At 39.7% G+C, this 19,198-nt stretch overlaps 2 protein-coding genes across 3 annotated transcripts; both read right to left on the bottom strand.

Moving 5' to 3' along the window:
* Window positions 1–180: 180 nt before the first annotated feature.
* On the bottom strand, window positions 181–1,968 carry LOC149623111 (uncharacterized). The gene is made up of 2 exons (XM_089853360.1): window positions 1,422–1,968; window positions 181–1,345 (listed from the first exon to the last, which is right to left on the bottom strand). Exons 1-2 carry the CDS (start codon window positions 1,669–1,671, stop codon window positions 651–653), a joined length of 945 nt encoding a protein of 314 aa, XP_089709486.1. The 5' UTR covers window positions 1,672–1,968; the 3' UTR covers window positions 181–650.
* A 979-nt stretch (window positions 1,969–2,947) lies between these two features.
* On the bottom strand, window positions 2,948–19,100 carry Hers (Histone gene-specific Epigenetic Repressor in late S phase). Of its 2 annotated transcripts, none has more exons than XM_089853353.1 (10): window positions 18,886–19,100; window positions 15,748–17,480; window positions 14,903–15,241; window positions 13,690–14,257; window positions 13,003–13,438; window positions 9,626–10,347; window positions 8,728–9,353; window positions 8,465–8,627; window positions 8,189–8,357; window positions 2,948–7,084 (listed from the first exon to the last, which is right to left on the bottom strand). In XM_089853353.1, the coding sequence occupies exons 2-10, from the start codon at window positions 17,362–17,364 to the stop codon at window positions 6,895–6,897; spliced, it is 4,830 nt and encodes a 1,609-aa protein (XP_089709479.1). In that variant the 5' UTR covers window positions 17,365–17,480; window positions 18,886–19,100; the 3' UTR covers window positions 2,948–6,894. The 2 variants fall into 2 exon arrangements, with proteins under 2 accessions (XP_089709479.1, XP_089709480.1); XM_089853354.1 differs by having other exon boundaries at window positions 14,972–15,241.
* Between the last annotated feature and the right edge of the window lie 98 nt (window positions 19,101–19,198).

The following is a 19,198-nucleotide window of genomic DNA, read 5'->3' as shown; positions in this document are numbered from 1 at the left end:
AAAATCAACATTTCCTGTTACTGCGCATTTATCTCGGACCCCCCCCCCCGGGAAGGGGTGGGGCAAAATGGCTTAATCCGGCCCTGGAGACCACAAACACAAGATTAACAAGGTGGAGGGCCGGACGTATAGTAAATAAGATTTTAACCCCTTTGCCCTACACAAAAGATAGTTTGATAATTAGAAAAATTCCAGCAAGAATTTTTATTTTTTTTAAGATATTTTTTTTCCACGACGTTTATGGTTTATAAAAATTCGATACAGGAATATGGCGTTAAAAAAACCACCATAAATACATTTCCGAGCACGTTTTGCTCGAGTTTTTTTTTTTTTCAGTATTAAACGCTGATATTGTAAGTTTTAAGGAGGTATCCTAGATTGGATACAGTAAGTTTCCATAAAATTAACATAAACGCAAAGAGCAGCGAATTTTTTTTTTTTTGTTTTCCGTCTATTGTTTCAGAACGACTGAAAATTAAATATTAATTGGGCAGATGGAGAAAAACACGGAATAATTTAACGTAATAAAGATAACAATATTTTACAAGAATCCACTTATAATAATTTAGAGCCAAATTATAAAGTCTACTTCATCAGTTTCGCAAAGTCAGTAATTACTGCACTCGCGCAATCGCACACACACACCATTATCACTGGACGTTTTCGTTATTTATTATGACGTAGAAGAAACCAAGTTTTGGGTTTCCGAACATTTGATCTAATGGATTGTTCCCCCATGTCAGTTCCGTTTGCGTACTTTTTGAAATTCGAAATTCTTTATCTAGTCTACTGTTACGTCTAGTACCTGAATTTTCACCGGTACTACTTTTAGAGCTTATATCACCCGTATCTTTTGATTGTACACCGGTAGATAGTCGAGCGCTGTGAGCTAACGCTTCTTGAATTAACTGCTGATGTCGTTTACGCTGTTTTGTATGTAACTGGCGGTTATTCAAGTTTTTAACGAAAGACGGTGCCACGATCGCGAACGAATTTGCGTTATTATCGCTACTATCACTGCTAGAATCACTAGAATCGCTGCTGCTACTGCTGCTAGAAGAGCTACTACTCTCTGTTTCGCTACTACTGCTTTCGCGGTTTTTCAATATCACTTTTGATGGTAATCTTCCGCGTCTACCGACATTAACCTCCGATTTTTTTCGAGCTAAGCGCGCTGTTGTTTCAGCTGTTTCAACAGCTAAATGTTTTTTAAGTGGTTCTTCCACTCGCTTTGTAATATCTTGCGGTAATTTTCGCTTTATTCGCAATTTACTCAATGAATAGCCCAAATTTAAGGATGGTATCCAGTCAGGGCTTTCCATATCATACAAATCAGCTGGTTTACCTTTAATTACGCGATTGTCAACTGTTCAAGTTTCAAGTTAACGTAAAAATAACCCTGCACGCAAATTGTCACTTACCTGATACAAAGTGTTTTGAACAGATAAGATGGTTTTTCACAACAACATCATCATTATCTTCTAATTTAAGGGCTGTATTCCAGGCTTTAAGTCTTTTAGAGGAAAGTTCTTTATATTTTTCCTGATCAGCTATCGTTGCACTCTTTGCACTACGCGTTATTTTGCTAATTGCACTTGGAAAGCGATGAAAAATGACGTTTTTCTTATCATTGTTACTAGAGCAACCCATAACCACGCAAACATTAACCATGATAGAAGTTAAGCCTAATTTTAGCCGCTTATGCCTATAGATAAGGTTTTAAAATTTAAAGTAATCAGTGTCACTTGTGCCACAAATGTCCTAGCCCTCGAAAACTTTGGGATCATAAGTAAATACAAACACACTACCTTGATTGTTCAATATAATTAAATAATCCGTAGAATTATTAAGTCTAATTATTCAATTAATGATTAGGTCCTAATAAGCCTTAATTTTAAAACAGTCACGAAGTTCTTTGTGACACTGTCACAACTGTTAAAACGTCAACGCATATTCATGCGAAAAAAAAGGCAAACTGTTTCAGACATTGGAGCAGACGATAACAAGGGAGAATAACGATTCACGGTCTTCCACTCCATGGATATAGACTCCTAGCCTTGACTGGTTCTTATTCTGGCCACGGCCAACTTAGATGATCTCCTCCGTCGCCTGTAGACGGAGGAGATGAGCTAAGTTGGCCGTGTTCTGGCCTTCTTTGCTACAACCACAGCCCACTCGATCACGCTTTGACCTCACATGCTATAGAGTGCTGTCAGAAGCGCCGGTGTGACGTCACCCATGCTGTTTTCCCAAAAAGGAAAAACGGTAACTGTCATGGCCGCCCATTGCTAAAGGCAGACTCGTGACGTTTAACCTTGGATCTGACGTCACAAATGACAGCACTCTATAGAACTTTAGAAGCCCATCCACACATACAATATGTAAAATCGCGTATCGGCAATCTTTTGCTTTTTCCAAGACTGATACACACCTCCACCACACACTCAGACACGTCCAGTGTAATACCAAATGCGGAATCTGGGAATAACTAGTTGTTATTCCCAGGTGGAATTACCACTAGAGTGGCCTTTGCGTTAACCTGCCTATTGGGGTACGTGGGACACTTTGAAAACATTGGGACGGACGGACAGCTTCCAAGTTTATCACGTGATGGTGTCGCCATCTCGAAGCCTAGATAAGAAATGTATAAATACATGTATTCTTGAAATCAGTCAAATTTCCCGATTTCTTTTAGTTCCCTTGGCTGCACCGGGATGGCGCCACAAGCGCGTGGTATAGTTAATTGGGTCTTATATCCTAGCGGATGGAAGACCACTCTAGTGGTAATTTTCTCAACTCGATGGTAATACCTCTCCGTGACGTCATCGTCACTCAGAGAGGTAATAAATTCATACAAAATTACAAGAGTCCATCACACTTATGGACTTCTGAAAATGATAATTTTCTGGCGGGTATTTTGTAGTTTAGGAACAATAAATGAACAATATGTTGATGGAAAGTTTTAATATTTGTTCACAACAATCCAAAAATTATAATTTCGGTTTTTTTGTTGAAGTTTCACAAATAGACCAAATAAATATACTTTATAATATGTACAATACATTTCAGACACGCACTAAAAATATTCGTAAGAATAATAATATTAATAATAGATGGATATCTTCTTCACCCGAGTTAAGTTTCGCTTCTAAAACATATAATTCTATTAATTAAACTCTAATATTTACGTTAAGTTTGGTTTGTTTATGTAAATTTAAAAATGCCAAAACGGATTCCGCTTCACCATACCTGTCCCTCAAAAAACAAATGACTATGTTAACCTGAAAGTTCTTGCGAAAATGCTATGATAATTTACACTACGGAGTGATCTCATTGACGACAATGTTCTATTTCTTAATGAGATAACGTCGCCTGAGTTAGCGGTATAAAAACAATATTCCTAAAGACTGACTGATGCTTGTATATCGATCACCGCGAGGTCGAAATTCACTCGGCGCGTGAAATATCGATCACCAAGAGGTCGAAATTCACTCGGCGCGAGAAATATCGATCACCAAGAGGTCGAAATTCACTCGGCGCGAGAAATATCGATCATTTGGTGGTCAAACATGACACTTCGCGTGAAATCAATCACCAAGTGCTCAAAATTCAATCGACACGTGAAATATCTTTGACCTAATTGTCAAAATTCACTTAGCGAGTGAAATCAGTCATCTAGAGCGGTTAATGATCACTTAGTGGTTGAAATTTACTTGGTGTGTGAAATACTGATAACCATGTGGCCAAAAATTCACCCATCGCTTGAAATATCGTTCACATAGTAATAGATATTCACTCGTCGCGTGAAATATCGATCACATAGTAATAGAAACTCAATCGTCGCGTGAAATATTGATCACTTAGTGGTTGAAATTGACACTGCGTGAAATATATATGTAGCCAAAATTCACTCATGGCGTGAAATATCGTTCACATAGTAATAGAAACTCAATCGTCACGTGAAATATCGATCACTCAGTGGTTGAAATTCACTCAATGGCGTGAAATATCGATTACCCTATGTAGCCAAAATTCACTCAATGGCGTGAAATATCGTTCGCATTGTAATAGAAATTCACTCATTGCGTGAAACATCAATGACTAAGTGGGCATCGTTCGAAACATTTTTAACTGTAAAATTAATGATGTATTCCAAATGAATTTTCGACAACACAGAAGTTTGTTTCGCGATTTAGAATTCTCTGATAACGGATTACCGGCGGCGGTTCATTAATTAGGCAAGACGAACGGGTTCAAGGTGTCTATATATATAATTATTATATTAACTTTTAATTGTTTTTTATTATAATTCTTTGGTTCGTATACGAATTTAAATTTGTTTTTATCTTTCCTCTGAATAAACTCTTTTGGTGTAAAAAAAAGAATAGTGTTTAAGCAGCTACAATAATAATTGCCATGGATGTTTTCCCAAGCTGCTAAACGACTATAATTAATTAAAAAAAAATATTAATCGCTTGAGCAGCCCCAAAAAAATATAAATTAAAAATTTACCACCGTACCTGGTAGCCTTTCAACAACAAATACATTTTTTTCAGAGCCTGACTATAGATACTCATTGAGCGCCTTGTATTTATTTTACAAGTCGCTCAAAGACTATTTTACCGAGTTTTTTAAAAAGGGTGGTAGGACCGAAGTACAGTAATTTTCTGTCTATGAAAAGATTGTTTTACTGACGACCCCCCTTAATTAAATAAGCTTTGTCTTTCAGTTTTATACTTAAATTTAAGGGGTCATCCGTAAAACAATCTAATCACAACTCGTTTAGGGTTAAGGGTTGACCTTAGCGCAAAATTTTACGAAACATTTCCGACTCAAAATCGCCCAAAGAACTATAACGGTGTTTCTTCACCCTAAACAAGTTATGATTAAATTGTTTTACTAATGACCCCTTAAAGGCCGACTTCCATCGAAAAGAGTTCCAGCGAACTGAAAACCGAGCATCGAGACTAACAATGGAGCGACCGTGCCGATTTTCGAAGCCCCGCTGGGTCAAAAGTTGGAAGGGTTCTCGCTAACTGAAAGCCGTGCAATGCGGTTCTAGCGAACTGAAGATGAACAATAGAATACCTTTTAAATTTATTTCATCTCGAATTTTTGCTTTCCCCTGAAGAAAATTCTCTATTGTTCATCTTCCGTTCGCTAGAACCCCCTTTGCACGGCTTTCACTTAGCGAGAACCCTTCCAACTTTTGACCCAGCGGGGATTCGAAAATCGGCACGGTCGCTCCATTGTTAGTCTCGATGCTCGGTTTTCAGTTCGCTACAACTCTTTTCGATGGAAGTCGGCCTTTAACTAAACTAACAGCGGTGGAAATACGGCGGTGGTACAAAGCAAATGACCAGTTTAAAAAGTAAGTCGGAGGGGTCAGTCCTACCGCACTTTTTGAAACACCTTGTACTTAAGTACCCAATAACTAAGCGGATAAAAGAATCACGCCGAAATAATAATTTCAAATAAAAAATAATTAAAACCAAGGAATGTAAAAAGGTCCATGAATGAAATTAATTTAATTTTAATTAGATCCGACGTCATACTTAACGTTAAAAAGAATCTCACTAATGAACCTTAAACTAAGAAACTAAGAATTTAACAATTTTAAAAAAAAAGATGGCGCTTTTAAGAAAATTCAATAATAAAACGATCAAATTTGTGCAAAAATTTTTAAATAATTTAAATATGTGCCACTACGTAAATCTTTCTCTTAATTAAATGTAGGATTTTTTTTAAATAAGATATGTTGGTCTTGTTTATAATTAATTTTAAAACATTAATTTTTTCACATGACGTAGAATACAAAAAAAAAAAAAAAAAAAAAAAAAGCTAAGAGCCTCATCGTATACTACGATGTGGCTAAAAAACACCTTCCTACAGTATACGGGATATTTAGGGCTTGTTTTATTTATATTTATATATCATGACGACCATCATCCAATCAGCGAGCGTACGTTTAACCCTTTCGCTTTGTCACGTAAAGGGTAAATAAAGCTTGTTTCTTTGTTTAGTCTTTTTTCAAAATGTTCAGTTTTAAATGGCCAAAAAACTACAATCATATTTCTGCATTTATTTCTATAGGTAATCTAAATATTCTAAAAGACACGAAATTGCACGAATGGTTTTAACGATTGTGGTACAAAAAATTCTTTTGTCTAAAGTAGTTATGGAGGGGGGAAACTTTTCCGTGACATTTTTTTTCTGTAAAAAATGTCACTTTACATTGTCGCTGTGATAAATTTAGTGATATTGTTTCTTTTATGGGCGCGATGTATAACGGTAGTTGTTATTTGGGTTGTATTTCATTATTGTGACTTCTATTGTATGTATAAGTGCGCGATCACCGGTATAGCTGTTGTTTTTTAACTAATATTTTATTTCAGAGCGAGCGGCGATGAACTTTTATTTTGGAGTGTGCGCGGTGTTGTTTTTTACTCGTATTTTATTTCATAGCACGCGCAAGCTTGTTTTTTACTCGTATTTTATTTCATAGCGCGCGCAAGCTTGTTTTTTACTCGTATTTTATTTAATAGCGCGCGTGCAAGCTTGTTTTTTACCCCTATTTTATTTCATAGCGCGTGCAAGCTTGTTTTTTACTTCTAATTTATTTCCAGCTTGTTTTTCTACTTCAATTTTTATTTATTTTGTATTTTAACTTTTATTTTAGATCGATCGCGACTATATTGAAATGAAAAATTGTTATTCGGAGATTGTTTTTTTTTTACGTTAATTGTTTAGTAGGCTTGTATTTTTCAAAGGGAACAATGCTACTACGGTTTACGTACCTTTTACAAAGCTACGCGTTGTTTTGTTTCTTTTTTGTACGATAGTACAATAAAATTAATGTTAGGAGAGTTAATTATTATATATTTAAAATTGACATCAAACTGGGTTTTTCAGAAGACGTTTTTGCCTAAAATCGTACACTTTTCTACAAACAAAGACCATTTCGGGTGAGACTCTTCCAGGTGGGAGTCGAACTCGTCGACTATAACCGTCATCCGGTTGCGGAACAACGGCTGAAGTCAATGGGTGGTAATTTTCTTCGAACATGCGCAAACGACTGCGGTACCTTTAATTTCGTAACATTTATATTTTGGGTGTGAAATAAAAAATAGTGCTACGATGACGCTAGTGTGTGTCCGATAAGTTTTATGACGCGCGAAAACTAAGCTTCTTTCCGACACTATTTTCGAAATTTGACATATGAAACTATTAAAAATATGACCTCGTATGACTGCAAACCTTCCAATGAGTCAGTTTTAAAGGGAGGGTGAAGTAGAAAATCAAGTGATTTTTTATCGATTCTACTACTAATTATAAGACCAGTCTGCATAGTCAAACATTCGGGAAATACAGTCTCCGAATGATTTTAAAATTCAAATTAGGTTCAGATTTTATTAAGGATAATTTTAAAGAAGGACCCCCGACCAATCGCGTAACGCCCTGCCTTTTTATTAACAAAATTCTCGTGGCATGTTAATAAAAAGGCAGGGCGTTACGCGATTGGTCGGAGGGGCTTTTTTAAAATTATCCTTAAAACCTGAACTTAATTTGAATTTTAAAATCATTCGGAGACTGTATTTCCTGAATGTTTGACTATGCAGACTGGTCTTATAATTAGTAGAAGAATCGATACAAAATCACTTGATTTTCTACTTCACCCTCCCTTTAAGTAATCAGGGTTCATACCGCTTTTGGAAAATCGATTTTCCCCACATTTCCAGGTTCCTTTTCCCATTATATTGCCCAGAGATTTCTAGGTTTATTTTCCCATATATTTCCCCGACACTTCCAGGTTTCTTTTCCCATAAATTTCCCAGACATTTTTTGGTTTCCCCCCCCCCCCGTATATTTCCCCGACACTTCCAGGTTTGATGGGGATAAAAAGCCCCCAACACACACACGGTATTCCTGTCGCCATACATTGCCAAAGCTAGGGGGGAGAGAGACCTTGAAAAGTCGGCGCAATACTCGTGCGAGGGGGGTGGGATTTTCCCTGTGACAATCGTGGCGCGAAACCTGGAGCGTAAGGTCATATATACCTGAAATACTACGCTGGGCAGTCACTTTATAGTCTTATATATATTTATATCTAGAGGGTCAGTTTATGGTCGCATCTCCTAAACACGAAGGTGCGCGCACGCGTTAATTAAAAAAATAAGCCAGATCATACCTGCAATATTCAGCGAAAGTTAATACGTAACACTTGTCCTCTATACAAGCGACGCTATTTACATCTCGGTGCTTGGAAGCAAAGATTTCGTCTTCCAGATCAGCGGGTCGCCTACCTTGATCCGTGTGTTCCGGTCGATAATACCATAAAAGACTGACCATCATCTCACCTGCAAAAGACGAAATGAAACCCCGCGGTTAATCCGGACGCGCAAGCGATTCCTTAGAAGCGTTGAACCGCTTACGGGAACATATGGCTTACTACAAGCGTACTTACCGTCTTCGGGAGTTTCCCACAAGGCCGCGACTTTAGCCACAAAGGGTAGATCAATTTTCCTAGGTCCTGATTTCAACAAAACGCAATCGCGTATTTTAACGAGATCCCCTTCAATATGACGCATGGCCGGGTAACAACGTCGTAAAAGCGGTGGGTCATCGTTCTGTTTTGTAAAAAAAACAGAGACAAAACAAAGACTCACTTAGAATGTTAAGATTCGCGTAGAAGAGGCTTAAGATCGGTAAATAAAAGCATTGTCTCACGCTGAAGTAGACTAATTTCTCGAAGGATTCTCCTTCCCAAGACCATCCATTGGAAAACTTCTTGGGTCCCAGTTTCTTTTTCATCAGCATAGTATTGAACGGAGACATTAGCAACTCGACTGATTTTTCTTCGTCGTGTTCTTCGCATTTGATAATTTCGGCCTTTTCCCCGTCCCCCGATCCATTCCTTCTTTCGTTGGACCCGTTTCTCTTGGTCTTTTTGGTGGCTCGAGGTTGGACGCGAGAGGAAACGGACAGAATAGTAACGTCCGAAGAACTATCATCCTCGTTATTGGTGGATTTCTCTTTCGAAGAGCAAGTCTTCGGTGACACTTTCTTCTCAACTTGTCCGCCGGGTTTCTTAAGAACTGGACTATTGTTGGTCGGTGGTAACGCGTCATTTTCCGTCGCTTTACGTCTTTGACTCGAAGAAGAAGAAGAAGAAGAAGAAGGTGGAGTACCACCGCTTTGCCTGACTGACTGCGACGTAGCTTCGACTCTTAATCTACGATGACTTTCTCGCGGATGGTGATTCTTTTCAGATGGATTGTTACCAGATCGACTGACTGATTGGTTACCGACGTTCTTTAACTCACTATCGACCGATGCAATTATATTCTGGGATTCTATAAGTACAGAGAATTGTTGCAAACCGCGAATTAAAAACGGATACATATCTGCTATATACATTTGGCACATTGTTAGCGCTCATTATAATGGTGCGCAATGAATAGAGGAAGGCGTAAGCTTTCTTTTCGTATATGCTTTATTAAGTTTGAAAGAGCGGGTGGTATTCTTCAATATAGCCCCAGAGGGTTTCCCGACGCGTGGCAACCCTGAGAAGACGTCCGAACGTAACAACAAAGAAAGAAAAAAAAAAAAAAAAACAACAACTTACCGTTAGCAGCTGATGGAGAGATTTGGGCTTGATTATTGGCTGCTGTTCTTAGATTCCAAGCTGGTCCTTCTTTGGCTGATTTCCCTTGTTCTCTTATTTGCGAATTTTGTTGTCGAACTGCGGTTGAACGTTCACGAGATACAACGGTGGAAGTAGACTTTGCGGCGGACGAGGCGTTTATTATTCCAATCTCGCGTACAATAACGGGCGAAGGTGATTCGTTGACTCTCTTACATTTGTCTAAACTCATATCGGTCGGATACGGACTCGCGGCTTGGTTATTGTAATAGCTGTCGTTCAAAATGGCGGAAAAGCCATCGGGCGAATCGAGAGTTATAACTTCGGGCGGCGTTACGGGTTCCGATTTAGGGATAGCCTTGGCGTTTCTCGACCCTCCGACTAAATTCTTTACTTGTTGCGATATAAGTCTTTGTTGCGGGGTTTGGCTTGGTCCCATGGGTACGGGAGACAGTACGGTGTAAGTAGGAGCCGTGGAGTACTCTTGTTGGCTTGGTTGTTGAGGACCTTGGTTAGCGTTACCGCCGCCGCCGCCGCCGCCGCTTCCTCCGAAGTTAGACGATAATGGGGGTGAATATATACAACGTTGAGGCGTGTTGCGATTTTGACAGTGGTAAACGGGTGACGGCGAGACGTTAGCCGAGTTAGACACGTTCAGGGACGAAGGAGAATAAGACACTGGTGGATTTATACGATGCGGGGACCTGAATCGACGCGAGTACTAAATGTTAGAACACTTTTAAAGAATAGCTCTCGGTACATCTAACCTAACCTAACCTAACCTAATCTATCCCATTTAAAACCTCGTAGATTTAAAGATTTTCTAGCAACCAGAACACGATGTCACGAGAGAAAACAACCAACAGCCATTCGTCAACGGATATTCTCCGAGGCTCTTTTCTAATATACTTTGAAGTTTGAAAGGTTCAAAATAGGGCATCATCGTGTAAAATTTTAATCGCGCTAACGGTTAATTTGTTATTGACGATGCTAAAGGACTCTAAAACGAACAGCCGAACAGCCCTAAGGCTTATATTTACATTTTATAATTTTTAATTACACCTAGACATCATTGAACAAAACTTTCCTACACGCGACGAAAAATAATCATCACTTTAAAGGCTATACAACATTTGACTCAACTATGGGTCAAAAAAATTGAGTCAGCAAAAATTGGTCGGTGATCAATGTTTAATTTGGTGAATCAACTTGACCAACTTCCGTTCACACGACCCAACAAGTTTACTCAACTCAAGTTGACTCATCTAAATGAGTCAAAAAATTGTACAGAGAGCTTTCAGTTGGAGGAGGAGCTGAGTCTCGTGACATAATTTACGCTGCCATATTGGTGGGTTTAAACTGCAGGAATGAAGCTGAGACCACCCAATATGGCTACCAGAACTGCGGTAAGACTTGGGAGGGTGTGACGTACTATTATCCCATCTGAAAGCCCTCTATCGTCTGAGTAGGCCTTAAAGCAGAGCGCGGGTCCAGTGGATCCCCTACAAGTTGACTTTACCCTGAACTCCGGGTTTAGCTTGGTCCAGCGGGTCCCCTACAAGGCGACTTTCCTCATGTACTTCGTAAGGAAAGTCAACTTGTAGGGGATCCGCTGGACCCGCGCTTTGCTTTGCTTTAAGTGAAATAAGATTGAGATGCAAAACACTAATTTCGCTCATTTTGAGGCCACATTTTAAAAACGGGCCTTTTTATTACCGAGTACCAACGCCGTGCGGAAGAAGAAACTTACTAACAAAAGGCTGTATAGGCCTGCTAGTCATGGTCATAATATCTACCCTACATACAAAACCTTGCAGTGGCGGTACCCGTCTTTCCTACCTCTTTTTACATTAGGACATCTGAACTCTCCCTCTCTTATTATTATTAGGGTCAGCTGCCCTAATTTGGAACAACTCTAATTTGGAACACTTTTCTTAAAATCGTCATAACTTACGTTTGAGAGCTTCAAATGAATATTTTAAGGGTGCATTTGGAAGAATGAACATCCCTCTATCAATAAAACACGGGTTCAAGACTCTATCATAAATTCCGGAGAAGATACAAGCATAATTAGACAACCTCATATTTTGCATAATTTATTTTTTTCCAAAATGAAGGGAAAGTTCTCCCATGGGTCTCGGGAAATAAGCTTTCACGGCCGATGGGAAAAACATAGGCTTACGAAAACGATTCCATTGAAAACTTCGGATCTTTCTCTTCAAACTAAACACTTTAAACGCCAGGTTAGGCCCAAAAAATATTGAGAAAACTCGAATAGAAAATATGTCATCATTTGCCTAAAATGGAACACCCCGAAAAACGAAAATTTACTCTATCCTTTTAGATCCATAACTAATGTTTTGCTCACTAAAGGACAGCAAAAAAGACCTAAAAAGATGCGTTGATTCATTACCTGTCCAATAATGTTGGTCCCGTAAGCGTAGATTAAGATGCGGAAAAGATACGGGAATTATTAGCCCAGTATCCAGATTTAGTCATAAACGTGATGCCAATTTTAGCTGATTTAGCATGTGGCCGAGTGATATTGGGTTTAACTATACTTCCAAACACCGTATCATGACTCACTTGATGTAAAATGTAGATTCGCCACAAAAAACATAACAGTGTAGGTTACTTTGACCGAACTTGGTAATTATTTCATTCGAAATACCGTTAGAGTGCATTTAATTTACAATGTTTAACCGTAATGAACTGACAGCGCGCCAATTTTTGAAGCTTTAAGCAGATGACACTCAGTGCCCTTTAAAATATATGTACAGGTATAAAATGGCAAGCGTTGGTCACTAGATGGGTCGTAGCATCGCTAACAAATTACATTTGCTTATTATTAGTTGCAAAAACTCGGATTTTTTCGTATTTAAATTAGGGTGTTCCAAATTAGGACGGGGGCGTTCCAATTTAGGACGGGGGCGTTCCAATTTCGGACGGACCGTTCCAAGTTAGGGCTGAAATCGACCTTTTCTAAAACCCATTTTGCAGGGAAAGTACGCGTCTTAGCAATCTGAAAATGGGTGCAATAGATCTGCAATAGTTCAAACTTAATGTCTTGGTCTGCTTGTTCACTTCGGTAACTTATTTGGTACTGAAAAATCTGACTTTCCAAAGAGCTTGAGAAAGTGTTCCAAGATAGGGCTACTGACCATACAACTATTATTATTATATTATTCTCATTATTGTTATTTTATTTAAACTGTGTATCTGATTCGGGACACGGTAAACTTTCAGCCCTCTTTTACCCATCAAATAAACAACGTTATTTAACGAAGGCACCCCTCCCCCCCCCCCCCCGTTCGCGGTCTTCCGTTATAAGTAATAGAGAAACAAGAAGTATAGCTTACCTTTGATGAGCGTGATAATGATACTGATGAGCGGAAGGCGCTCTTTGCGATGGTGAATGCCCACCACCTTCGTTGAGAGGCTGACAAGGATGTACTTGATGATGATGAGGAGAGACGGAGGCTTGCGTCGGGTACGGCGAGATTCGATCGAGGCAAGGATTGATTAAGTAGGGTTCCTGCGGAGGAGCCGGAGGCGTCGGGACATAAGAAGAATGGGCCGGTGGAGGGTGAGGCAAATTGGGTGTCGGGATACAAGATGGCGACGATGAAACTTGATGCGCGTGCGGAGGATGCAGAGGCCCAACGCCCCCCATGGGAGATCCAGGAATCCCCGGGGACTGAGAATGGAGTTGAGGTCCTTGTTGGTGTGTCGGAGATTGTTGAGGGTGATAAGGAACTGGTTTGTGAATCAGACATTGAGGATCGTGAGATGGAGCTAAGATAAAGAGATAATCCTTCGTCATTACCCTAACCCTAACAATCGAAAGCTTCAGTCTCCTCTCCACCAAAAGGGTTCAGCAAATTCAAACAAAGGCTAATGTTTCGAATAAGAGCCATTTCTCGTAAAAATAAACACTGAAGCGAAATTGAAGCTACTACGTAATGCCCCCAAATCTCATAGCCTAGCTGAGAGTCAATAACCTTAGCGCGTCTACCTTCCAACGAAACTATTAAGCAATTACTTACCGTAATCCATTTGATTGTAAGGCATTGAAGTGTGCTGAGAGTGAGTAGGATGTGGAGGAGGTGGTGGTGGTGGATTAGCGCCGTAATGAGGAACGCTGAAAGCGCTTCCACCGTAATGCCTAACCATGGGTGATACGCTGACAACTGGAACTCCGTTAACTCGTCCGACACTGGCATTATGCGGATGGTTACCCAAAGGAACGTTGTGTCCAGCCGGGACAACAGCGTGATGCGGATTATAATTGTAGTAATTCGCTTGATGACCGACGCCATCAACCATAGGTGGTCCACCGGGTGTTTTATTCTGATGGGCGATTGGAGTTTGAGGATGACCATCGAGTCCTTTATTACCACCTGGTTTGTAAGTGGTATGCATCTTAACGCAGTAACTCTGACTGGTGCCTTTGGTATGGTAACGGTACATGCGCGTGATGGCCACGTCACCCTTATCGGTGACGGTACGACGTCTTTTAGCCGCTTTTCCTTGCAATTCCTCTTTTAGTTGCATTTCTTTCGTCGTGTTGATATGAACCTTGGTCACCTCCGTGTATTCAGCCGTTACACCAACCTAGAGTCGCGAGTGACGGGCAAAGATGGTACTCGCGTATTAGGTTGCGTTATCTTAACGGTCCTAGCTTGATTGCTATTTGCTTTAAGGCTCTATACACGTATAAGTAAAGTAATTTCTGCCGCGTCTAAGTGGACTGTTCGAGTACATAGGTACAGCGCGGGTCGGGTCTCGAGAGCTTGTCTCGACCTATTAGCTACACCGAAATGGTATAGGCCAGAAAAGGCGTACAATCTCGGAAATCAGAGTTGCGATAAAAGTTTCGGATTAAAATTTGCGACTGTTAAACGATTTCCTTATTTCCTGACCTTTTTAGGTCAAAGCTAGTAACTGCTCAGATCATGTTTTAATAAAAGCTATTTACCGTAACTCGCAATGGTGGCAATGGCAAGTTTAACTTTGGAATTTACCTAAACCCAAGAAAAGTTCCTAACTACTAAAATGATCCAATTTCCTCATTGCTCTTAATAGTCTGAAATTCCCCTGACCATTTTGGCCAATTTCTAAATTCCCTGACCTTTGGCAACCACGGAAACCACGGAAACCGACGGTGGTCATTCTGAATTACTTTACTTACGGGGTACACGTAATAAACCCATTTTAAACGCATCAGGATATGGCTTAATGATTAGTTAGTTGGTTTACTTTTGTAATGGCTTGGCTATTTATTGGAACAGTCGCATCCTGACTCGTAGCAGCGCATAGCGTTCTTACTTTGCAGACGCGCTGTTGAGTGGCTTTCGTCTCTTCAGCGCTCGTAATGGGAATTATGCTGGGGTCACTTTTGACCGTTCCAATTCTAGCCGTCGCTTCCTCGATGGCCCGATTAGCTACGGAACTTCCGGCAGCCGTTGCTTTTTGAATGACATTGTGTAAACTAGTAGTACTTTGCTTGGCCACTGTCGTACTCGTAGCTGTAGCGGCAGACGGTTTTTGTTGCTGTTTTTGACGAATGAACGTCGTACATGTTTGATGATTCGTCACCTGGATTATCACGCGTTGTTAATGCGAGAATGATGGGGGAAGGACGCGTAATCTGAGGGAAATTGGCACGCTAACTGTGGAACGACTCGGGTCCGGTGGCACGCTAGAAAAGGGGGTGGAATACTCGGAAAAATGGCGGGGGTCTCCGTCAGAAGAATCAGTTAGACCACCCGCCATCTTTCCGTGTATTCCACCCCCATTTACCAGAGCCCACTTCATCACAGCTGGCTCAAATTTTGCATTGCTCGAAGCATGGTTTGATATGCCAAACGAAATCCCTGACTTTTTAGGAAATAATTTTAAATCCCTGACTTATTCCCCTATTTTCCATATCCCTAACTTATCCAGGTTTCGTACGAACCCTGATCGCGCTGCGACGTGTTCAAGGTTGGAATTTACCTAAAACCCAAGAACTTTACCCTACTGAAATGAAATTCTTTGACATTCCCGAATTACCCTGAATCGCGGCAAGCGTATGGTCACTTCTAGTCGGGTTAGACTCTTACCTGCGTGGTAATTGATTGATCAGTCACAATTTCGTGATTGTAAGTCATGATTTCCTTCTGATTGAAAGTCGTTATTTCGTCCAACTTGCAACTGGATAAACTCTTAGCGGAGGAGGCGACTTTTCGACTTCTTTCGGGAGAGTAACTAGCGGCTAAAATGGCTTGGGCGTTCAAACAGGCCAGACGTTTGCAATTCTTAGTGTCTATTATTTCCACGTCGGAAACGGCCTTTCTTTTACGATGTTTCTTCGTCGTTACCAATTCCTTTTTCTTTTCTTTCCCGCCGCTTTTTGGTCGCTGAGACGAACTCGATCGGGATTGCGGTGACGAAGCTTTGGAATTAGGAAGCAACTTTTTCAACTTTGGTTTAATAGATTCGCTTCTGGATTCGGATCCACTGCTACTTCCGCAACTGCTACTACTTCCGCTTTCCACCAGGATCTTTTTACTCTTTTTAATCTTTGGAACGAAATCTTGCGAAGATTTCTCAATTTTTAAACAAATTGTCTTCGACGTGGAAGATGATGTTTCGCTATTGGTCCTTTTTCTGGAGGAACTACTAACGCTATCGGAACACGAGGCCACTGTTGTTACGTCCATGGAAGCGTCGGTCAAACTATCAGTCGGACCGTTATCCGTCTCACTTCCGTCGCTGGGACTTCCTCTAGATTCGTTTTCGTACAAGATGTGGACTTTAGCCAAAGCGTTTAAACTGGCCATTCGATGGACGCGTCGGTTTTTATTGTAATTAGCTGACAGTTGAAGTTTAGGTTCGTTTTTAATTTTCTTCTCCCTTTTAATGGTAACATTCTTGATTTTTGGCATTGAAGATTTAACCAGAACAGCGTTAATATTACATTTGGGCTTAATTTGAATGGGTACGGCTTTGACTTTCTTCAGTTTGACCGGTTTATCCTTGGGTTCTTTTTTAAGCGTTATTTTATCCATTTTGGCTCCCTCGCTGGCAACTTTGGCTATTATTTTGTTAACGTTATCGCTACAGGTCATCGCGGAGATATTATTGTTACCCTTGCTTTGTTTGCTCTTATTCAAAGCTGGTTTTGTCGTTTCCCCCGATGTTTTAGAGTTCTTTCCTGGTTTTAAAACCGGCGTATTATCATTCTTAATTGTTTTACTGGAAGTTAAGTCTTCGAGAATGCTCTTGACGTTTTTATTTACCGGTGATTTTCCATTACCGACAACGTCAGATTTGACTGTTCCGCTGGATAAACTTTGACCTGTTTTTAGCTTTCCATCAGATTCAATCTTAATTTCAGCGGCTATTGAGTTATAATCCATTTGAGATTTATGAGTCTTTTTACCGGAAACTTCGATTTTTAGCGCGTTATTCGCTTTGTTTTCACTACTCGCAATTTTCTTCGATTCCTTGCTGGTTTTAACAGCAGGGATTGTAACATACGCGGTGCTAGTGGCGTTGTTAATGGAAGTCATTGTCTCAATAAGTTTACGGTGACGAAGTAAATGTTGGTAGAGCTGTTGACGACTAGATACAATGATGGTACTGGAGACGGGTTCAGCGTCACTACCCCCTCCTCCGAACAACTTCTTTTCCCTAGATTGAGGCGTTCCTTTTGTTGGTACCGGTTTAACACGCATTTCATTTTGCCATTGTCATTAAATTTAATTGTAATTTACAAAATGGCAGCTTATATAGTGCCATGATATAATCATATTGTTGCATCAATCAATTCATTCAATAATGTAAGAGAAACCTGAAAAAATGTTGTGGCTATTGATACGCAAAAATGGCTTCATGAGGCAATAGCTCAGAGAGAAACTAATGTTGCATTCCGAATCCATTAAAAACAACACACTAAATTTGTAACATTTACATAATTAAACTTAAAACTATCCCATTACATTGTTTTAAAATTATGAAACACTAACGTCTTTCCCAATGAAGAGTTAATTCTACACCTAAGTCAGGGTTCATACAACTCTTGGAAAACAAATTTCCCTGAGATTTCCAGGTTTTTTCCCCATATACTTCCCCGAATTTTCCAGGTTTTTCCCGTATAGAGCTATTTCAGAGGGGGTAATGGCTACGTCACCAATGCTATTTGCCCATAGAGAAAATCTACACAAAATGGCCGCCCTGGTCCGCCAAAGGCAGGCCCAATTTTCGTAGCAGACGAAATTTTTCCCCCACTGAAATAGCTCTATATGGAGTATCCTATGGAGCAAGGGGCAAATTTGACTATAACATACTCAAAGACATCCCCGTATCTCTAGTAGAACCAGAGTTACGAGCCTCAAAAGTTTATTGTTAAAAATCAAAAGTAACCTAATAACAATAAGTGAGACACTAAAATAAGTTGAAGGTATTGACGTAGCCTCAAGTTTAAAGTATCCTTGTATGGGGAGCAAAAAGGACTATAACATATTCAAAGGACATTCCCTTAGCTCTAGTAGAACAAGAGTTATTAGCCTCCAAAGTTCAGTGTTAAAAATCATAAGTAACATAATAACAATAAGTGGGACGAATATTTTGCTTAATTACTCGGCCCCTGTTTGTCGTAGCCCTAAGTTTTTAGTATGGTTGAATGGGGGACAAATTGGACTATAACATACTAAAAGGACAACCCGGTATCTCTAGTAGAACCAGAGTTACGAGCCTCCAAAGTTTAGCATAATGCTATTCCTATGGAGGGGGTTGTTTGTTTACGTTTTGCTTAGTTACTCGGCTACTATTTGACGCAAATTTGACTGAATTTTACTAAAAATTCGAAATTTCCCTGAATTTTCTCTGAGGTTTTATCAACTATTCATTTCCCTGATTTTCCAGGTTTTCCTGGTTTGTATGAACCCTGTAAGTTGCTAATCATAACGATATATTGAAAAATCGCGATACTAAAATTAAAACTATACTACATTATACTGTAGAGAATATTGGGTAAGGCTAGTCATTGACCCAGATAAGAAAACTCTTCGTCTAAAAGCAACTGGACGTTTATAATACGGAAGAAGTTGGACAACTCTCGCGAGAGTGGGGATTTCTGATTCTTAAGCCTTTGCCAAATCTTAATACAATACACGCGCTTAATGACGCATTTATGCTAATTTTCGAGTTAAATTCTATTACGCAATGATTAAAATTAATTAAAAAGTAAAACTTACGTTTCCCTCGTCGATTAGACGCAAAATTATCCCGTAATTAGCATTTCCTAGTAGGCCTAAACTTGGTTAGGTAATTTCAGTGACACGACATTAAAAAAAAATCAACACAAAATGGCGTAATATCAACTGATGCTAGGTATGGGGGGAGAGAGAGAACTTGCGTGCTTTTTGTTCTAGAAGACTGAACAAAATTTAGTGTTTCAATTAAATAAGTATATTTTAAAGTGTTTTTTAAATCATGTTTTCTATGGTAGTTTTACTAATATTTACAAATATTTCAGAAAATTATGATTTATAAGATGCGAACAATTTT

Source organism: Phalangium opilio, unplaced genomic scaffold (assembly GCF_054372755.1).
Source record: "Phalangium opilio isolate 3A_F unplaced genomic scaffold, DU_Popi_V2 ptg000113l_1, whole genome shotgun sequence".
NCBI classification, from domain to species: domain Eukaryota; kingdom Metazoa; phylum Arthropoda; class Arachnida; order Opiliones; family Phalangiidae; genus Phalangium; species Phalangium opilio.
Note: the sequence above shows the minus strand (reverse complement) of the source record. Positions and strands in the feature narration are given on the sequence as shown.

What these genes read in the sequence shown, in the direction of transcription:
- LOC149623111 (XM_089853360.1), bottom strand. Translation starts at nt 1,671, where the DNA reads ATGGTTAATGTTTGCGTGGTTATGGGTTGCTCTAGTAACAATGATAAG. An exon ending in TTCAAAACACTTTGTATCAG is followed by an intron (nt 1,346 to 1,421) that starts GTAAGTGACAAT and finishes GCGTAATTAAAG; the next exon opens with GTAAACCAGCTGATTTGTAT.
- Hers (XM_089853353.1), bottom strand. Translation starts at nt 17,364, where the DNA reads ATGCGTGTTAAACCGGTACCAACAAAAGGAACGCCTCAATCTAGGGAA. An exon ending in ATAGCCAAGCCATTACAAAA is followed by an intron (nt 14,258 to 14,902) that starts GTAAACCAACTA and finishes TCGCGACTCTAG; the next exon opens with GTTGGTGTAACGGCTGAATA. An exon ending in GTGGGAAACTCCCGAAGACG is followed by an intron (nt 8,358 to 8,464) that starts GTAAGTACGCTT and finishes CGTCTTTTGCAG; the next exon opens with GTGAGATGATGGTCAGTCTT.